This window comes from Strix aluco, chromosome 6, assembly GCF_031877795.1.
Source record: "Strix aluco isolate bStrAlu1 chromosome 6, bStrAlu1.hap1, whole genome shotgun sequence".
NCBI lineage: Eukaryota > Metazoa > Chordata > Aves > Strigiformes > Strigidae > Strix > Strix aluco.
In genome coordinates this window covers 8,341,695-8,365,098 of record NC_133936.1, presented here as the reverse complement: position 1 = coordinate 8,365,098, position 23,404 = coordinate 8,341,695, and the positions used below count along the sequence as shown (strand labels likewise).

Genomic DNA, 23,404 nt, shown 5'->3' with positions numbered 1-23,404 from the left:
TATGAACTACCTCAGCAAAACAGACTTATAACATGAAATATCAGAAATACCACATCATTACTTGCACAGTGAGCACAGAAGAGAGGAAGTTGCTTAATATTCTTAATCTGCTGGATAAATCATCTATCTTCCCATTTAAAAAATGCTAAGAAACTTTTCTGATTTGAAAAAGGGTTTCATCTGATAGATAAGAGTGGAAAGGCATAAGGAATTCAGGTCTCCAGCTTCTGTTGCTTTTACACCATCCCTTAAAGCTAAATTCTGCCTTTCTATAATTCAAGCAAATCAGGGAAGAAAGAAAAGAAATTGTCAATTAATTTTGGACTCACAAACTTGACAGTTGTTCAAAGCAGCTACCCCTGCTATTTTTACTAATATCAAAATTCAACATTCACTATGTGCAGTGTTATGAATCACCATTATTTTCTAAACCAGCTCAGATTTAATCATCATTTCACAAAAGTAACATGATGTGATGGATCCTTTACCAATATCTCTGGAAGTGGGCATGGCACTAGAGGCACACGTACAGACACTACGTGTGAGCTTTTAAGTGTAATTCAGGATCATAGCCTACATGAAATACAGAGTACAGTAGCTCCTGCCAACAAGGTGAATGAAAAACTGAGATTAATAACTGTCAATGACCAAACTTTGTCATCTTTCCATTCTGTCAAGTAGGCAAAAGTTTGTCTCTGTATGGAGTAGGAAGGAAAACAGGCTTGCCACACCTCTGCATTGCTGTTAGCCACTGAAAACAGCATCTAGCAGTGGTTTTGGGTTCAGATTTTCAAACAGCCTATGTAAAAGGATCTGGGGAGCATAAAGGATATGCCCAGTATCTAAATACTGTAAATAAAACTATATACTAGCAAATGCTATAACCAAAGGATTGCAATTTCCTTCCTGTGACTCATAAAGATATTGTACTCTGAAGAAGTTATTTTCATATGGAAAATAGAATAATATCAAAATGCTTATATCTTGTCAGATTTTCTACTACCACAAAACAATAATTAAAGCTTTGAAAGTTATTAACAAGTACTGAAGACAAACAGACCTCATGCTTTTTAATCAGAATAATATGATTAGTTTAATAAATAGAAGTTGAATTACAGAATGGCATACTTTTTCCAGGATGGAGACCTTTGAAAACACCAGCCTTAACTTTCATTTTTCAGGAAAAGAAAATCATTTTAAGTGATAGGGAAAGTTGTGTACCACACACTAAGGCATACACAGCAAAACAAACTACCTGCTTAATTCTCCGCACAGCCCCCCTGCCCAGAGAAAGCCAACATTTCTGAGATGTCAGCTGAATAGTAACTGCAGTTTAGGTTGTGCTAGTCTCTTCTTCCAGCATTTTATGTGCGCTGATCCACAACACCTTACACTATTTTAACAGCAATTTGCTTGAATGGCTGTAGTGATAGGGGCAGGAGTAAAGATAAAATGAGCTGTACGGCAATGTAGCCTTCTCCCTTAGCCTGTGATCTGAAGCACTTTTCTTACTGGGCAGTGCTAATGGGGTTTAGTAAGTCACTCTTTTTGAAACAGAAATAAAACATTGTTATTTCCATCTACTACTGGAAAAAGGCAACAGAGGGTGTAAAAATTGGCCTAGAAAGCAAAGCATGCCAGTGTACAACACAGAATTGAAACATGATGCTTCTTCCTATAGGTAAGAAAGCCAATCTTACTCTGTACAAAAAAGGGCCTGGTTTTATTATTCTCTATGTAAAAAAAAAATTAAAAGCTGAATAGCTACATTTTCAACAGTGGCTACTGCTTCTCCTCTGGTTCTCGATGAACACCATTATATATCAAAGATTATAAGCCTTTCAAAACAGGCATAAAACTGCACTTAAAAAAATCACAGAACCTAAAAATCAATGGGTGTTTCTCAACGTTTTCCCATCAGTTCCCACACCTCACAGGCAGCATTCCACTCTATTCCTCACAGGCAGCATTCCATTAGCACTACCATGAAAAAATAATATAAATTTAATTTTTGGATATTCCATAAAAATCACAGCCCAGTATAAACCACACTAATTCACTCCAATTTCATAGTCTGAATTTGTTTTTTCAGTTTTTTAAAACCATTGCTTGCAGACACTGTAACACAACAAAATTGCTTCTGTACTAATATACAATCCTTCTTTGCTCTAACCTTTTGTCCTTCCAGAGAGCAAGAAGCAAAAAAAGCAATGTTTTTTTAAGTAGTCATTAGATTCGTCCTAAAATAAGAATGGGAACAGATGAGGCAACAGAGACATAAAGCACTGTTAAATATAATTGTGGGACATGAAGGGTTAGGTTGTTCTTCCATTTTGAGTTGAACACCACCACTTAATCTGAACACAGGAAGATTAACAAATTATTCATGAACAGAAAATTACATTCAAGTTATAGATTTCATCATAGCAACCCAAGGCAGAAAACATTCCAAAAAGGCCTTACAAGCCAAGTGGAATGTTTTTAATGGGGAAAAAGAAATACTCCTCAAAATTCTTAATACTGGTGGCAAATGATGTTCTAGACCTATTGAAGAAAGGGGAAAAATCCTACAAAAGCTTCACTGGGGCCAGGGTTCTCATCACCACCTCAAATTTTAGTGTTATACCTATGGGTGACATGGAAGCATGAAGTTTTGATCCCATCCCACACAACCTCAGTAGGAGGACTGAAGATGATCTAAAAATACAGTATTAGAATTCTGAATTATCTTTTTTTTTTTAATAGATGAAGCTAAGAGGAGGAATTCAACAACACCATATGCAACTACATTAAAACCTCCTTCAAGGTCCTTAAGTACCACCTTCTCTGTATTTCTGATATCTGTAACTATCCTAGCACTGTCATTTTTACCTAAAATTGGTGAAATTCTATACTATATTCTACACCATACCAACACTTAGAAAAAGACATTCTTTCCTGAGAATCTCAAATCCTAAAACCATGATCTAAGGCTTATGAATATGATATGTATAATCTCAATGAAAACAAAACAAACAATTACATCAGTCATTTAAAGATCTAATTTCTGTTTAATTTCTAATTCTTCATCTTAAATTAGAATGACTAGAACTGAGTGCAGCCCTCAAAATCCAAGTGCAATGTGGTGACAGAAAAATTAAGCGACCTACCAGCACCAGAACTAGAAAGTGAATTCAGATTTTCTAAAGCCTATCATTTGCCTAAGCTAAAAGAATTAACTTACATTAAAAAAAAAAAAAATCTGGACTTTACAAGGTAGTAAATAAAGCATAGGTAATAAATTAATACACTCTGTTCTGCTAACTCCGTTGTAGGGGCAGTACCTACAGGCAAAGGGACAGAGGAGATGTTTGAGGACAGTTTACTGATAACTTCTTAAACCACAGTAGCAAGATTTACAGATTTTGATTGCTTCAGTGAAAATCCCAGCTCTAAAGCAAGAACAAGTGCTCACTGGAAGTACCTTCATAATGGGAATGTGTTTGAAGTGGACTGATTCTTAGGTTCATTAGTCTGCTGTTTTCAAACCACTATAGTGCTAAGAGCACAGTGCTTTGGTTTACTCTGCATGCTTACTGGTTTCATTTTATTTTGTGGCACATATGTAACAGCAAATTGGAAAATATAACCTAACTAGCTATTTTATATATATTTATTCTTTGCATTTAGTACATTTTTTGCAAAGTCAAATCTTTCCAGCTATTGACCTCACCCTATGTGAAAGGATTTCTATTGATTGCTGTGAAGATAACAAATACCAAGTATCTCCCAAACAGAACCCCTTTATCAACATCTTCTGCTGACCCAGGATGTTGACTTTCCTTATCTTAATTTTTTCAGTATCACAAGACACATATCATAGCACATGAATACAAAAATCAATTCTGATTAAAAGTTACAAAAGTGAAATCAAGGCAAATACATTACTGTAAGTAGGAGAGCCACACATCATCATTAATGGGATACATTTTATTAATTTCCTTGCATCCTACCTAACCTTCTAGTGAAACCATTACATACACATACAAAAAATTAGAACGTAGAAAACAGATTGTAAATGTTCAAGACTAAAAGGTGTTCTTGCACCATGTAGTAACTAATAACTTTTTGCAGCTCCAGCTCACTGCAAATGTGTAGCCTAGGCCACCAGGAAAGGAAAAGCACACCATCTGCATTCATTCCTAATTGGACCCCAGAGATGGACCCATTCAAACTGAAGATCAAATCTGCTGCTTTTCAGAATAAAACTGCTGTGTAACTGCGAAACTCCCTGTAAAGCACAGGTAGCAATATCACTTCTTAAACTACAGTTAACTGTGAAATGTATCACTTGGATGATAGTTAAATAGATTCATTACAAGCAAAGGTCAGGTCTTCATGTGTCCTCTACTTTTGATGAATAACCTATTTATACTTGCATGAGAAATTCGGGGGGGGGGGGGGGGGGGGGGGGAAGACATAGCTGAACACCACGAACATCAGCAATTCTTTACCTTCAAAAGTGCCTTTTCTCCAAAGATTTCTGAGTGTTTCAAAAACTGACAGCCTGGGACACTCTCCTTCTGAATTAAATCAGTTTTCTATCATTATCTGCCATAAGCAACCTTGCTCACTGTGCCAAGCAGCAAGGGAATTGACTGTAGTGCCCAAGAGTACAAGCCTGGTTTTATAATCCTTGTCCCTTAGCTGCCCCAACTCTCTTGAGAGCTTACTTCATCTGAAACTGAGAACACATTTTTAGAAACACTGCATACACGCAATGTAATTCCTTATTGCATAGTACTAGGCAAGACACCACACAGTTTGTGCTCTTGCTTTAAATCACAGTATCTGCATGCTTATGTTTATACATTCACATTAAATTTCCAAACCTATTTATTAGTACTGGAGCTTCTTTGACTGAATATCACCTCTTTGTTTGCAAAGTGGTGTGCTGCCAAGTTTGGTGCATTTTACCCTGGATGATTCACTTAAGAGTCCATTTCCATATGCGTTTAGCATTGACACCACCAGATTCCATCCCTTCTTTCCAAGTAGAAGCATGTCTGCTTTTCTGAATTTTGTGAAAGTCATGGAAATCCTCGGGTCCACCTACATTTTTAAGACTGCCATTAAAAGAAAGGCTGATTATGCTCACCTCTATATAATGCCATAGTAAAACCAAGAATACCCAAGGGGAAAGCAAAAAACTCCCATCTTTAAAAGCACTCAAGTCATCTGCCCATATGATGATTAGCCAAGCCTTTGGCTCTTCCTCATTCCACAGACACTAAGCCTTGCCGATGCACATGAGAACAGTGAGGACACTGGGACTGAAAGTAGCTCTGTAAACAAAGTCTGTTTCCAAGACTTGACAACCAGGACTTGTTACACACAAGACACCAAAACCTTCTCAGAACTGACCTGTAGACACAGCAGATTCACTGTCAGCACATAATCTTCTATCCCTAAGAACTCCTCTGCATGTCTTCCCTAATTCCCATCCACATCCACAAATGCTGACTATGCCACTGTCCTGGTTTTGGGATAGAGTTAATTTGTTTCTTAGTAGCTAGAATAGTGCTGTGGTTTGGATTCAGTAGGGGATTTGGTATGAGAAGAATGCTGATAATACACTGATGTTTTCAGTTGTGCAAAGAGATCAAGGACTTTCCAACTCCCCACGTCCTGCCCATGCGCAGGTGTACAAGAAACTGGGAAGGAGTAGAGCCAGAGCACTGGACCCAAACTGGCCGATGAAATATTCCGTATCATGTAACAGCATGCTCAGTATATAAAGGAGGGACGGCCAGGAAGGAGGAGTTCTCTCTCGCTTCCGGGGTTGTGACTGCAGGATCTTGGTATTTTGGGATCACTAGCTGGGAACAGGCTGGGTATCAGTTGGCAGGTGGTGAGCAATTGCATTGTGCATTACCCATTTGCACTTTCTATTACTGTTATTGTTTTATTCTATTGCAATTACTAAACTGTTTTTATCTCTAACCTATGAGCCTCCCTTTACCCCTCCAATTGCCACCCCCATCCCCTGGGCTGGGGAGGGTGAGCGAGCTGCTACGTGGTGTTTGGCTGCTGGCTGGATTTAAACCACAACAGCCATACAAGGATGCACTAATAATTCTTTTGTAGTTCTTCCTCAAATCATCTACCTGAAGTTCCTCTCCGTGGCAGGCATTGAAATGACAAGTATAAAAAGCTCAAAACAGAATATATCATCACAGAAACATGTACCTTGTACACTCAAGTGATGTGCATTTGATCATGAAAAATGGATGTCATCAATGATAAGCACTGCCTCTCAATTTTTAAACAAACTTAACACGGTATTTGGGATGCCCTTTTTCTTTTGTTTTATATCAGACCATATTTTGCAAACCTTTTTTCCTGTACTATAGAATTTTGCATATTATTTTGGCTTGCTTTTTGAGAGCAAAATTTAGCAAGGTTTTTTTCTGCTCAGCAAACTGCATTGCAGCAGGAAACCTGTGCAGAAAATGCATACAGTATGCAGCAAGAGCAACACATCACCAACTCCTCTAAACTCCAGTGTGCCTAACAGTCACTGCAAAACAGCATTTATTTCACAGTGAATGCTGAGCATAACAGGAGGAGCTATTAAGTGAAACTTTATATGAAGAAAATTGTTTATTATGGTTCTAAGACAACATGGCAAGACTGTCTTCTCCATCCTAAAGCAGGTGGATACAAACTTTCAGCCACCTAAGAAAACCATCAGGGACACCATTCTGGTTGACAGTATCAACGTTCACATTGGTAGGTTCCTTAACCTTCATAAATGGATTCTTGCTTAGTTTTTCAGCTACAAGGGTTAGGGGGACATCCTCCAACACCATAGCAACCTTCAGGGACATATATGCTTTAGCTAGTCTGATCCATTAGATTCCCATTTCACTTCCCTGTATCATGCCCTGAAAAATATTCACAGCTCAGTTACAAATTATCAGCAGATTCTTACAGAGTAGTAAATGCAGTGACCAATCTGTCTATATATTCTGTGAAAGATGTAACTTAGTTTTAGAAGGCCACACCTGAGCCAGCCAAACCCCAAATGCCTGTTCAACTCCTAGCAAAAAAAAAAGTGAAGAAAAGAATAAAGGAAAAAACATTTGGTAACCTCATGGAATCTAACTGCACTTTTGATGCAGCTTTAAAACCTTGCTTTTGAACTGTGGAGTGCTGAGCTTTATTACAAAAACCTCCTGTTTTCAAAACCTCAGGCTCAGTTTTTTCCAAAAAAAGTAGAAGTACGTGCAACAAACCTAGCACAGCCCTTCAAAAAATAACATCAGACTTGTGCCAACTTGAAAAGTTACACTGAACATAGGGTCAAACATACAGCTAAAAAAATAGGTTCTTTCTTCAAATTCAAGGCCTCACTAATGTGTTCTTGACAACTGTCAATGGTTAAAACCATCTTACCTGCTGCTCAAAGAGACTTCAAAATTTTTTAAACTGCCAACCTCCGTAAGGATCTCTTCCTTGATCTTAAAAACTTCATGCACTTGGAATTCAAGGCATGTTATTTCCTATTCTCCTGTCTTCTTTCCTTTCTCAATGGTACTCATTTGACAGCAGTTTTAAGTTTTAAAAAGTTCTTTCCAACATCTCTGACCAATGAAAATGATTACTCAAAGTAACAGAAGAAACACAGCACTGAAAAACAAATGTCAATAGCATTTGCCTTTCTCTACCATCTACCAAAGGGAGGAAAAAAAAAAAGTGAAAAAGAGGTCCAAGTCCCTAAGTACTACGCTTGATGAACCTTGAGAGGCACTGCACAATGCGAAACTATTCCACCAACAGCCACCACCAAACATAACTGCACAATCCTGTCTCTTAATTGTCTATGAGGTCCTTTACTCTGTTCCAGTTCAGCAGCAAGCGGGCTAACTGCATCACCAAAATACAAACAAGAATAACACCACCTTCCTCAAAACCCACCAACCCAAATTACATTGCTCAACTGTAAAAGTACTAATGCCCAGACAACAAGGAGTCAAATACATCTAAACACATCCAATCACAAGCATTACAGCATTAAAAATTCTGTGACTTTGAAATAGTTTTCATAAGGTAAACCACAACAAATGTTGAAAATTATCCCACAAGTCAGGAGGTCTAGTACTGAGATGAAGCAGCCTGCAATACCTGCCTAGAAGCATACATAAAAAATTCAGAGCATGTTGTCACTATGGAAGACTTAGGACACACATAAATGTGTCAACTACTATATAGCAAAACACTCCAATTTTTTGGCAAAAAATTCAGTTACTTTTTCACGTACCAAAATCTGATGTGTGCAGATGAAGAACAAGCTTACACAGTAAAATCATTTTCCCAAGGCTACAAAGAAAGCTTGGGATATGACCAGGATTAAAATAGTCCCTGGAGAAAATTCTTGGCCCGGTCTCTGTGAACCCAGCAGGATCTGAACTAGCGTTAATTCACCTTTTTTCCTCAGCATTTAAAAATGTTTGTGAAAGTTTAAACAGCCTGCCTTAAGCAAATATTATCTCACAAAAATTAAAGACAAAACAAGAGTTACTATCGAAAACCCAAGAAAATGCTAAAAGGAGATATAAGTCTGAAAACACCTCATCTAGTATAAGTCCATCCTATCATTTGCCATAAGCTTTAGGACCAGATGCTTACCTGTTTCAAATTGAAATAAACCCATGGAAGTCAACAAATCTACATACTCCAACTGAAGATCTGTCCCTACAAATTACTTTAAGTGTACTTAGGAGATTTCAAGCCTAAAGATTCCATACGCCATTAAACATTACTTGCAACATTATCCCTTAAATCCAAGTCTTGTTTTCATCCACCAGATGCTTCTCAGCAGGGAAATGTACACACGATAACCCAATGAGCATCTCCTAGTGGGAGAGTAACAGGAAATCTCCCTTTGAGCAGGATTTGCTTGAGTGTTCATCAGGATTCAAAATAACAAGATTGGATCATTTTGCTGCCCTCATCTCAATATCAGATGTGTTGGGTTTTGTTTTGGTTTTTTGGCTTTTGATTTTTTTTTTATTTTTTTTTTTTTTTACACATACACAAGCAGTAACTATGGGTTTCCCACAGTCAGAACTCACATGGTAAAAGGCACATAACTATGAATTTTACCTCCTTAACTAACAACCTGCACAAATTAATTTGCTGACCTATTTTTTCATGTTATTTCATTGTTAAGCAATCTCTCCTTTTCTTGTTGCATCTAATTACACACAGAAACATCAAACCATAATAAATAAAAAGGAGACACAGTTTATTATTAGTTTCTAATGTGCCACAAAGATAAGCAAACGAATTGGCTCTTTTGGGTACTATTAGTTACACATAGTTAGACATTATAGTCTGATATATGTTAGCTGCAGCAGCAAGTCAGAGAATAGTGACGTCTATCAAGTCAGGAGGTAGACAATAATCCTCCAGGCATACATACAGCCCTCATTCGCTGTCTTACAGAACAACAAGCTAAGACTGATGCCTTTCATCTGCCTTTCTGTATCCCTAGTGGCACGCACTTAGACACTCACAAATTGATCAACATAAAACAATGCTAGTACGGGCTGTCTTACTTTTTCTTGTGCTGTTTAGCAGTTTTCTTGTAACTCTTTAGCCACGTAGTTAGGAAGTGACTTGCCACCACTACAATCACTATCAGTTTTGTCACTGCCACAATGCTAGCTGGGTCTGATGCTGGTTACTTGGCTCTGCCCTGTGTTTCCCATGGAACTGTTAGAAACATTTTTCTAAGATTAACTCAATTCACACTAAATGCGAATTTAACTGTTCCAGACATCACAAATCTGTTATTAAATATCTGAAGCCACTTGTTGCATTGAAAGGCCATTCTTATCATGGAAGGATCACAAATCATTCTTTCAATCAAGGTAAAGCAAGTTATGTGGTTTCTACAAAATACTATTTCTAAGGAACACCTTCCTAATTTGGACTTCAGCATTTCACGTATACCTTAACCTGTCTATCAGGCTTACCAGAATGGGAATTCGTGGAGCTACTTCTATTTTTCTCAGCTACACATCCTAACTGACACTGCAGGCTGCATTTCCATTCTATTAAATCTCCTCCTGAACAATAATATATCTTTCGTCTAAAATTTGAGATTTTTCTTTTCAGAGCCCAGGGAAATATTGTCACTTTTTGGCCATTGAAATGTTTCATTAAAAAATGTTATCTGAGGACAATGAGCTTAGAGGTATATTTTCTTCACCTTGATATATTGAGAAGATACATTATACTTAACAGTTCCTTGATGTATAATCTTTAATAGAAGATAAACAGTCTTCATATCTGATGAGAAATCTTCATTTAGGATTCAGCTGAGGATCCTGTTCTGCAGTAAATCTTACTCACATTCTCAGCATCGCACCTAGCATGAAAATGGCCCAGAGATCTCTCCAGAAAGGCAGAGTTCGCGGTGCAAGTACCAAAAGCCACTTATTCTGCAGCAGTTCCTGGAAGACAGATGCCTCCTGTCTGACTATTTTTATGGTATTTGTCAGACTATCCCCCTTCCTCTGCAGTTTTTCTGTCTAGCAAAAATACCAGCTGGTTATTTCTGGTCACTTTCTTTGACTAAGCACTGACTAATCTGCTACTTCTAACTCTGAAGCTAAGCTTATCTGTCCCTTTTTCTGCACATCCAGAGAAAAAAAAGAACAGTAATGGGTCATACACGAAATTCAGAAGAGATACTTAGAAGATCTTTATGGTTTTTTCTGGAGAAGTCTGGTTTGCAAATAAAGATTAGTGTCTATTAAAAGCTACCTTGTCTTCCCCAATCTTCAGACTTTTGGTTTCAGTCTTTACCAAAGATCTCGGATAACCCTTATTTGAACAAAACTGATTTGACCAGGTTGAACTAACTTTTTAATACAATGTATCAAAGTTTTCCAGTCTTTCTACCTGAAAGACTTGACCAACTGACATTACAGTTGCTTGACAGGATATCAAAATCTATGAATGCACAACAGATATCAGAACAACTGTAGACCCTCATCATCCGAGTACCATCCTCTCAATGAAAAAAAAAAACCCAAAACAACAAAAAAAACCACCACCACCACACAACCCAACTCTACAGTATTTTTACTTATTTTTAAGACTAATATTTGTGTAATATCTTCAGTAATGCACAATAACAGCTTGATCAAACAACACACAAGCATCCTTTTACAGTGCACCAGAAATGCACACCACTACAGTAGACAAGCACAGCAGTTTAACAGAGCTTAATGAGGTTCTAGAACAGTTTATCACCTAAAGTGATAAATAACATTTTTTCAAATGAAATATTACATTAATTTATCAAACAATTTTTCACAAGATCAGTATTAACTTGCCTTTTCTCAAAAAGTGTCATAGCATGTAACAAATAGGAGCATCCAGGACATAAGTTTATGCTCTTGCTGGTGGTATTTTCAGAAACAAAACCGTCCTTCAGTTAATACTGGGTTAACAACCTCAAAAGGGGCAGTGCCACCTATTCAAACAACATCACCCTCCGTTATAATAGATTTTCTCCACCACAACCCTGTATATACCCAGCATCTCACAGATGCTCCCATTTCTCACCTAGCGCTACCACTGCTTCGCCGGAGTTGGCAACAGGGAATCAATCATGTGTGTCAGCCAACCAACAGTATGTTCTACTGCAACATGGTACAGATCTGCTGGGAGCTATATTGCACTGTAAAGAAGCAGATATTATTTATGTGATTATTTCACGTTATTAAGTCCTCCTACAGTGCAGGCATACCAAAACAAGATGAGTCATCGCAAATAAAATTCTGTACTGAAAAAGTATTAAAATCTAACAAGTTTCAACTTTCAGTGAAAGGAACTCAAACACAGTTACTGAAAAATCACAGAGAGTAAGTGCCAAGAAGTAAACACCAAGCACTATCAACCTCCCAAGTAAAGCAAAAGTTATAAATGTACCTGTTTTAATTTTTAAATAACAAGTTCAAATTTTGTTGTCTACTAAGTTAAAACACATGAATATTTAAAAATTTCTGGCAGAAGAAAAGAAAACCTAAGGTAAAGAAAGCTGTGTTCTGATTTTCATCACTTTCACTGCTGCCCGAGAAGTTTGTTTTAATTCAGTAGTGCTTTACAATCTCAGACTTCAAATAAATTGATAACTGTACAATGAGTATTAAACATCTATTTTCTTTCATTAATCTTGATTTTCAGTGCCACATACAGAGAATTACAAGTTCATCATTGCCAATAAGCAAAGAAATGCGTTTTTTAAATTGGGAGAGCAGAGAAAATATCTCATGATCTATGAAAATCAAATTCTACTGCTATATCAGGCATTCATAAAGAAATCTGTTAACATTCGTGTCTTTGCACAAGAGGTAAGCCTGCAACAGCTGAGGCACTATTTTGTGGAACTGATACTACAGCGATTGATTGAAAATACATTTGACTTTTAAGACTGCAGTAATGTTCCTTCAAAGGGCAGATGTATAACCACTTACCTACGTGATATACCAAATAAAGCAAGAGCAGCAATTGAAACTTGTACTAGAGGGTCATTTAAATTCAATTTTATACAGAAGGAGTCAAACAGTTTTTTATGGACAACAGTTAATACCAATCACATGCAACAAACCTAATATACCTTCCTTTTCTAACCATTTTTGTCTGCTTTTAGCCAAGATACACATTTTTCATCCACTACAGGCTAGGGATGGCTGTAGGGCACATCATTCTCACACCAGCCACTTATGGCCAAGTGGCACACCTAAAACTCTCCCCATTAAGCATTCAGTTCTTCTTTTCCCATACACAAAATTCACCCTCTACCTACATCTATCTCTAATGGCACAGTGTAATTCTCTCAGGGACATGAGTAGGATCCATGACACCAGCCCAATTACTTAACACTGCCTAGTTATTTACCTTACTTATTGGTATATTGTACCTTCCTACACAACTGTATTCTCATAGTTGGAACCTCTGAATCATCAAACACAAAGTTGCCTAGCAGAGATCTGATGGCAAAATTGAAGACCAAATTTGAGTCTCTAACATCTCCTGCTATAAAATAAATACCATACCTATTAGAATATGTATATTACATATATTATGTAATTTATATCATGTAAAATATAATATAGAAGTTAATTCTTTAAAGACATTACTGTTCTTACTGGTCTAGATATCGCAGAGATTTATTTCAGACTTCTGAAAAAAAAACCCCATCATCTCAGAAGGAAATATAAAACAACAGAAAAAATTGTGATTATGATTTTTACACTAAATAGCCTAGACTTAACATATTTGCATGTTCCCCACTCTTCATGAAATTATGTTATAGTGCTAGTTTTTCCTCAGTATCAGCCTGGTTTAATTTCAAAATTCTTTGGGATGATCTTTTCTCATGAGAAAGAAACCAGTACTTAGCACAAGGAATGATTAAATTGCAATTTTCTAATGCAAAAATACAACAGGCTTCTATGTTTTAAAGGTTAGCATTTAAACACAAACTCAGTTGTTTTAATAAACTTCCACCACAGCAACAATTTTTTAAATTGTTTACTGTTCAAATATATAGACAGAGATCATTATATAGCCTGTTCTAGATTTCACAGACTTCTATCATCATTTTGCCTGCCAACCAAGGAGAAGATTTCATGATGTGTGAAGCACTGCAGATTTTAGACCTATACTTCTGTTCAACAGCTATCAGTCTTGAACTTGACATCCATATGCTATTTTCTCCTCCCAAGAAAGTCACTTTTTTGTATGCCTAAAAATAGACAGGCCCTTACTGGCCTCCCATTTCATTTTCAGTGAATGAAAATTGCATTTTGCTGTTACTAAGTACAGACTGACCTATACAAAAGGATATCTTTTGCCAGTGCTGCACAGGCAATGGATTTTTTTTGTCCTTTAGATCTTACGTATAACCTGGTTAGGACCACACTCTGGTTTTGACTGTAGTGATGCAGCTGTAACGAGGATGATAGGGTTGCACAAGTGTCACCAATATCAGGACTCTACCTTGGGAATTTAAGTTCTATATTTCATTAACACTTCTGTGAGACTACAGTCCTGAAGCATCTGTCTTTTCATAACTGACGCAATTAAATGCCCTGAGAAATATGCAAAATGAGGGATCTGCATGCTATCACACAACAGTTCTATTCTGTATTTAGCCTTTACTTGGTTTTAAGGGTATGCATGGTATTGTGACTTGAAATGTAACTTTTTGAATAAATGTAATGTGCTCTACTGAAAAAAAAAACTAAAAAAAAAAAAAACTCTCTCAGGTCTTTAGGAGTGAAAAATACAATTCTGTATAGCTCCTGGAAGAGAAAACACAAGGACCAAGACTTTTCATGTGGTCAGTGATCCTAGAGAATTCTGTTTAGATACCCAGCTGAGACACTCTAAAACAGGCCTGAGTTCTGAATGCCCATCATGTGTCTGAAATTCAGTGACCTTTAAAGAATGTTGAATTGGATATCCAAACTAAAGAGCCTCAGAACCATGAACCTTCACCTGTATTCTTTATTAGTATCATTATTATACATGGCTATGCCCACAGTATACTAAGTATTGTTCAAACATAAGGGAAAGCCTGCTTATATTTAATTTCTCAAGCAAGAATAAGAATGGGTCACTGGGAAAATTATATATTTGTCAATAAATTAATATAGTCACTCTCCAACTCAGCTGTCCAAGTAGTATGCCTTAGATGAGGAGTGACAGATTACATCAATACATCCACATCCAAGCATACAGAGGATAACACCTTAAACTGCTCAATGTTTGTCCCACATAACTCCATTTGCAGTGCACCAGAGTAACATAGTAGGGGAGGAGAATCAACAGTTATGTCCTACAGCTCAGCTAACCAAAACGGGGTTTTATGGCTCAATTTAGTCATTCCAGTGAAGAAAGTGGACCTGCATCCACACTTTCTAAGGTTTGTTGGCATTTGAATCTGTCTGTTAGAGAGTTTGAACTGGGATGAAGCTTTAATCTGAAAGCAAGCTCTACCCTGAAATTTCTAAATGTATGGACCATGCATTTCAAACAAAATGCCTCTCTAATCCCAGAATGTGGAAGCTCACTTTAATAAATCAATTTTCAGTAATTCATTTTGAAATACAGATGATTTGGTATACAAAATCAGTTCCTTTGCATTTACTTGCAATACGTTATCCATGGGCCAATAGCTAATCCTATAAAATACTCCCACTTGCAGAATTGTATCTACCGAGTTTCCATCTGAGATTCTATACGTATTAATAGAATCATAGAATTGTTTAGGTTGGAAAATACCTTTAAGATCATCAAGTCCAAACATCAACCCAGCACTGCCAAGCCCTCCACTCAACCATGTCCCTAAACATTACATCTACACATCTTTTAAATACCTCCAGGGATGGTGACTCAACCACTTCCCTGGACAGTGTGTTCCAATGCTTGACAACCCTTTTGGTGAAGAAAGTTTTCCTAATATCCAATCTAAACCTCCCCTGGTGCAACTTGAGGCCGTTTCCTCTCATCCTATTGATTGTTACTTGGGAGAAGAGACCAACACCCACCTTGCTACACCCTCCTTTCAGGTAGCTGTAGAGAGCAATAAGGTCTCCCCTGAGCCTCCTTTTCTCCAGGCTAAACACCCCCAGTTCCCTCAGCTGCTCCTCATAAGACCTGTGCTCTTGACCCTTCACCAGCCTTGTTGCTCTTCTTTGGACACACCCCAGCACCTCAGTGTCTTTCTTTTAGCGAATAAAATTCACCTTCTCAAAATAACAGTGCATATTTATTACATCAGACTAAACGCTTATCAGGATAGGACCTCAAATCATGCACCTATTGGTTGCACTCAAGTTTTCAGTTATTTCTGTAAAGCTAAACTCTTAAATACATCTGTGCTAATCTAAAAGGAGTTATCTCTAAAGCAACCATGAGAACTGCCTGCTATTTCCCCAGCATTCTGCAAATAGCCCAGCGCCAACTCTTCCCGTGATGCACTAGCATGCAGGGCCTATTCAGGCATGCTCTGACCACACTGGGACAGGCTGCCCGCAAGTTCCATCTCGACGGCTGCCTCATGAAAGCCCTTTACAAAGCTTACATTTACAAAGGCATACATGCTAAATCTTTACTCAATCTCTGACTACAAAGAGAGCTTTTCGTGCAGAATTTGGTCTATACATTGTTTGGATATATTGATATGACTGCTCCATTCACTGTGAAACAATTTTAGCTAATCAAATCAGGAAGATGAATGAACAAACTACATTCTGTGAATCAGAAGTCTACACTGGGCAAGAAATACCAGATAGAATGAGAGTTTGTTTTCTGCTTTGACAATAGTATCAGAGATTAGCTGCTTGAGCAGAAATTAAACTATAACAGTAAAAGCTGTATTTGCATCTTTTTCAAAATTATTTTTTAATAACATAAACAACAAGAAACTAAGAATAATGGGTTTCAATACACCAGCGCTCCATTCCACTGTAATAGTCCCTCATCCTCTATCGCGATTCTGAAACTAGCCTCAGTATGAACCTACAATACTGCAGCTACAGAAAAGTTACAATTCTTATTATGAAATGATTTAGACTACAGCCTTATACTACATATATATATTGCAAAAAAAAAAATTCATATTATGTTATCATTCTTTTCCTGTATTATTGTAAAACAGAAACAAATAGTTATATTAAAATTATTATTCCAGTACTTACTTGGGATGCTGAGAAATAAATTACTGTTCATTTTAGTAATTTCTATCATGCCCAGTCTCATTTTATGACTATATATATCTAAAAATGTAAATCCAATCTTTGCAAGAACTCTACAAGCATACATATTTCAGACAGCATCGAAATGAAAAGTGAAATGAACTTATTCCTCAGGCATTTCTCAGTATCCGACCATAAAAGTATTGCACAAAACCACAAATGTCAGAATATGCATAGCTGATTCTAAGCAAGCGTAACTTTCAGTCGCTAAAGACGATACCATAGGGCTCCACTGACCTCAAGGATCTTACAAATTTAAGTCTATAAAGATTTTACTGAAGCCTTGTGCAAGTATATGCTGGAAAGCAACACCTTCAACAGCATCCAAAGCCAATGAGACCAGAGTGCAGGAGCTGTATTTAGAGACAGCAGTCAAAGCTTCCAAATGGTCTTTTACAAATACAGCACTTCTGTAGTAAAATTCAGTATATTAAGTACCTGATAGTAAGAGATCTCTTCTTTCAGCTAAATGAAAAAGCTGATTTTATGATCTGTGTAAGTGCTACTTCTCAGTATTAGTGAATGAAAGATGACTATTTCATTTTCCCTTAAGCAGCCAGCCTGCTCCATATCCCGCATAGCCTAGTTTAGATTTCCAAGCCTAAAGAGACCAAACACATTTTGAGGTATACGTCAGCATTTCATCTTCTGCATTCCAATATTTCAGGCCACAAAACAGCCCATCCCAGAGAGAATACACCTGTTATGTAACAAATATAAAACAGGTCTATAGGTATACCATAATTTAATTTATACACTTTTATAATACACTGTACACAGGTTCTTCTTAATAGTAAGTCTAACACAAAGAGTTCAGATCAATGATCTCACACCTCACGTGCCATAGATCATTACCTAATAAGCAAACTATGTATTCAGATCAACGTAAGATTTATCAATCTCTTTCAATATTACCAAGTGAAAGTTTAGCTGGGGCATCATCATAATCCCACTGAAAGAAAACATCTCATACCAGTCAAGATAAATCATTCCACCTTACTCCAATGCTGGAAAAATATAGCTTTGGAAGCAAATAGACTAGTCTTGAAATGAAGGATGGTGATCAAGCTGCAGCACTGAAGGGAGGGTGCAGACCACAAAAAAGGAAAGGAAGTCTAGTTACAAACACTTGGTTGGAAAAGGAGGCTCCTGAATCACTTCCCCATTCTCCACACAGACCATGCACAAAGGTATCACTCCCCTTAGCATTTCTCTTACCCTCCATGTCCTCCATTTCTTCAACTACAATTACCTAATAATGTTCTCTGATCTAGTATCTTTACTGTATCATGTGCTGCTGCAAAAGCAACACCATAAGATACACTTGCAAAAAAGTATTTTAAAGCACATAAGAATAAAACAGAAATTTACAGGAAGAATTTACAGGGGAATCAGAAAGAGTAGTGACAATACAGTCGGTGCAGCCTGACAATTAACACAGCAGGTCCCCATTTTTCACTGAAACATCAGGGCTGTATTGCTAACACTTTACCGTTACAGACAACAGGTAAAACAGAAACAGGATGCTTTAAACAGTAGGTGTTTGCAAAGAATTGGCAGTGTCAGACACCCCAAAGTGACAACCAGTCATTTACATCAAGCAGGTAGCAAACTCTGGCCACCTGCCATGTCTCCCAACTCATGGATTGGCTAGAGGAACCTGCTAAAAGGACAGCACAAATGAAGAGAGCAACCAACGTGAGATGATAAACTGAATTGAACGGCTGAAATTGCATGGGGAAGCAAAGTGGTTCTAGAAGAATGTATTTTCCTCGAAGATTAAAAAGTTTTAATACAAAGCATATGAAAAGCCCTGGCAACGCTTTTGTGGCATGTAAGTTAACCGTCACCTGTCTATTATACATATTTAATATGTATCGATGTGCTGCTCCCTCTTCTATTCTTCATAAATTTAGCCCCTTCAAACCACGAGGAAAGATACATTGCAAAGACATACAGCTAGTCAACTACTAGTTCAACAGTAGTTCAATGCCCAGCCACACCAGCTGAGTATGCAGTCACAGCAGATCCAGGCAGGGACTACCTTCTCTGCTGTTTTTGTGGTAGGGTTTCTAAATACTGCCACAGGGCCACATATAAGGAAAACAGAAAATAAAAGCTTTCAGATAACCTTACTAATCTTCAAAAATTTTTAAAAAGACCCTTTTAAAAGAAATGAAGTGATTTACTTATCTATTTTATATTTATGTCTTGCAACTCTGACAAATGAAAATGTAAAATAAAATGAAGCCATTTCTCAATATTCCATAAAATTATATTGTTAATAGGTAACAAAATTATTCTATAACATAGTAATTACTTTTATGTTGCCTCAGTAGCAAAGACAGACTATTGCATTTTCATGAAGCAGAACAAAATAGAAACTCAGATGTCCTGCCTTCTTGTTAACATTCAAATTCTTCACAGTGTTAGATTCTGCTTTTAAGTATTCCTCCTCATTTCTCTTTTTTGAATCAAGTTATTGTACCTGTGTTTCTATATAAATCACTCCAAGTAATGTATGTTGAGTTTTCAGAGACCATTTGGTCAGATTCTAATAATCTCTCCTGGGAGCTGACACCAACTTCCAGCAGCAGGTCGTACACTGCAGATTAGAATAATAAAACACATGCTGCTGCAGCTTCAAAAAAAAATAAAAAATAAAAAAAATAAAAAATGCAAGTCTGTCTTTATCAAACTGAACAATGTTTTGAGACATCTTAGATGCTTTGTCTCCTAGACAGAGCTTTCCTTTTGTTTATATAAACACGTAAATCCAGTCACTTCTGTTTTTTCCTTCTTTTAAACAGAGAATATGCCATTGCAAAGATTTTGTTCCGGATTCCACGTTTCTTTTTGTCCTTACAATAACGCAGTGTTACTTAATTGATCAAGATAGAAAGCTGGTATTTTACAAATTTGCATTGAACTAAAATATGTCTTTATTTACACAAGGTAGCATTTTTTCCTGTTTTGAAATTAAAGAAATATATTTCATTTTTTCCACATAAAAGTGGTTTGGGGTTTTTTTTCAAATTCTGTGTGTAAAGGTAAACTAGACAAATGTCTTGGAACGTAAAGAAAAACACTGGCTTAAAAAGAGACTGGTATTTCTCCTCCAGATTAGCATTGTGTTAGGGTATCTGTCAGTGTAATACAGATAAATTATATATTTCTCCCTTACAATTCACTATTCTTTATTATAGCATTCCCACTACAAATCCCAGGTGGATTAAGACTTGCATATTTGACCTCTTCAGTTAAAGGCAATCCACTGCATAATGATTTTTACACTATTCTGTAAAATGAACAATTCCACATGCATAAATGCTAGCAGGAACCAACATCTCCTGTTTCTTTCTCCGACCTTCAACAACCCTATCCTCTGCAGAAAAAAACTAACAGTTTTACTAATTTATAAGCACCATGCAGACACAGGCAGTCTAGAGAGAAACCGCTTTAGCAGTTGTGAAGAAAAAACATGAGAAAGCTTCCACAAAGAGAGAAATTGAGAGCCCAAAAGAAAAGTAAAAAGGAAGAGGTGTGAAGATTTAAAATATTCCCAATACTCACTGAAAGCAGCCACTGCAAGAGCCAGTGTGACAATAATGGAGACCCAGGAAACCCACAATGCCTTCTTTCTGTAGCTTTGAGCTTCATGAGGTTTTAGCCTTGTACTGCTTTCTAGTAAACCTGATAAGCAATAAGCAAAGAGGGTATGAACAATACATTGCTCCTTTTAAAAACACAGCTGTGTTAGTTCAGACCTAGATCACATATTTACATTCTATATTACATGCAGAATCAACACTGAATCAAATCCTGCTCGCATTATTAAGGTTAAGTGAATGAAGCCACCAGAAACATGAGTAAGCAAGGAGAGCACACACAAGTTGTTTTGATTTCACATAGAGAGACCCACACATCAGTCACTTAAAAAAGAGCACTGCAATCGTAGGGCAGTTACCAAAATTCACATCACTTATATTTTCTGCACACAAGAAAGAGCTCAGTCCTATACTCACTCCGATCAAAACTCATTTCAGAACTTCAGGATGCTGAACATAATTAACAGGAGAAAAACTCGTGCTCACCAGTCTCTGTGAAACAACCTACCGATGCACAGGAATATACTGCACATATTGAGCGTCGAAGCAGAAGCAGGCATACTTTAGAATCAAAGCTAGCAACAGCTGAAAAAAACTCTTGAAGCATAATGTCTTTCATGTGAGGCAAGAATACATCCCCCCTCTAGAACTAGCTGAAGAACCAGTTCTGTCCTTATTGCAATCAGTATAGAAGTCTGTTGAACACAAGCGAATGGGATTGCTTGCTTTTTTGATGCTTTCAATTTGTGGAAGTCTTTTGTCCACTCATCTTAAATCACAGACAATAATTCAGGTTGAAAAAATAAAGACAATAACAACATGCTTTGGTTTTCATTCTCTAGTTTGAGTCTTACGCCACTCTTAAAATGTATTCAGATTTTAACATATTCGCCTTCTGTATATCCCATCCAGATTCTTTTGTGCTTAGTATGTTCATGTAATTTGAAACATACGTTCTTTTTCACTAGCAAGTTCCAGCTCAAATCTGCTTAACTGGAGAGAATGTCTGACAGCTTTTAACTTTCTTAATGAATTATTCCAGAAAATGTGGATGGTTCCTCTTAGATGATGATCACTTTTCAGAGGGACTTGCCTGCACTGAATGCATTGAACTGGGGCACTGGTTTAACAGCACAACCTTTCAGTAGCTGGCCTAATATCTTAGACAAAGGGTTGAGAACAGGGGCTCTGGCAGCCTCAGCAGCAGATTAAAACATAACAGCTGAAGCTGTTACCTCACCTTCCCCAGTTTTCTCTCTGATGGCTATTGCTGCTTTCAAGGCAGGAACACCTGCTCCGGTTATCAGTATACTCCTGAATCCACACCCTGTTTAACCAAGTTTATTAATGTTAACATGTATTAATTTCAACTGACTATAATATACTGGCTGAAAACTGCAGTGGTTTTGGAATCAATTCAGAAGTGAATCAGACATCTCTGCCTCAGGGGCAGCAATGTGTCAGCACAGGGGCAGGCATCCAGGGGTGGTAACAATTAGAGCCACCAGATTTTATTCTGCCAGTTGAAGTCTGTCAAAATTACTGGTTTTAATCCTAGCATAATTGGTGGGATTCACACTGCCTTGGAAAAATTCTTCATGCTTTTTTCACCTCAATTACAATAAAGCAGAGAGAGTTTCTTTATGGTAGTTCAAAAAGCCACTGTGAGAATTTCATGCTTGTACTGTGTTTTTAGCAAATTTATAATATTAACTCAATTTTGTGCTACACACTCCCCTCTTTCTGAATGGAAAAGAATTTGCAAACTTGCATGCTGAAGAATTACTAGGCCCCATATTGAAATGAGGTGTTTCTTATGTGTGTTCTTTGTCTGTTTAATATGTGAAAACTACCAGACGACAGCTCTGAAAGGTTTGAGCATTTTTCTGATAGTACTGCACAGCTATTTCTCATATAGCCCAATTTCATTTGTGTGAAGAAATTTTATTTTTTTTCCAATGCTTGGCCTATCTTCTGCCACTACATATAATGATGCACAGTTTAATTGCTGTCTGATATGAGGTAATTTAAAAGTACATCTTGCAATATAGGAGAAATTTCTACTAATATAACCATAGAGAAAACACATCTTCTCATGTTGTGTCTGTTTGCCCCTCCTGTCCCCTCCCCACACCAAGGATTTTAAATTACAGCCCAAATTGTGTTGGAATGTAAAGCAACGTAGGTTTTCTTAGAAAATTTTGTTTCTCAATATTTCAAACTTCAAATAAACATGGATCAGAATGACTGACATCCTCACATGTTTCTTTCTTTAACGACATCCTGTAATTCATGGCTACAGCTCACTATTACCTAGGAAGTCCAACATACACAGTTGATACTTACAAATCAATATCCTAATTAAACTGAGAAATTAATAATAAGCCCCACAGCTAGCGCAGCACTGCTGATTACTATTCACATGTCAAGCACGTGTCCAGTATGACAGAGACTGCAGTCCTTATAAAACTGAACCACTCCTGCCGTGTGTCTTTCTCTCTCTCTCTCAAAATGGCTGGCATATTCTAGCTGTCAGAGATGTGATCCCTTCCTTCCTAAAATAATTCAAATAAATTTTCTGGATTTACAATTTTCAGCCCTGAGAAAGATCATATTATTCTTACGAGTGTCTTAGGGGACAGCACACAAAAATACAAACTCATTCACATGACTACCAAGCCCATAGCATGAAAATTATTTAGAAGCAACAACAGCTCATTAATTTACACGCAACAACACAATTCACAAGGTAAACCTCCATATTTTTTTCCACTGACTATAAGAAAACAAGTTTTAAGCATCCACAGGAGACTGAAAGATAATCTTTCAGTTATGACCTGCATTGCTACAAAAATAAAAAGCTAGTATGTACCGATAAAATTCCTCCGCCCTGAAATTAACATACTGAGTAATTTTATTGCTATTAATTTATTTAGCACATGGATATCCTTAAGGTAAAGAAAATATGATGAG

The 23,404-nt window shown here is 37.1% G+C and overlaps 1 protein-coding gene across 1 annotated transcript in view; it reads right to left on the bottom strand.

Moving 5' to 3' along the window:
* TMEM163 (transmembrane protein 163) overlaps positions 1-23,404 on the bottom strand; it is a 105,483-nt gene that overhangs the window by 79,286 nt on the left and 2,793 nt on the right. The window contains exon 2 of the mRNA XM_074828605.1: positions 20,397-20,516. Coding sequence (XP_074684706.1) covers positions 20,397-20,516 — 120 coding nt within the window. The remainder of the gene's footprint in view (positions 1-20,396; positions 20,517-23,404) is intronic.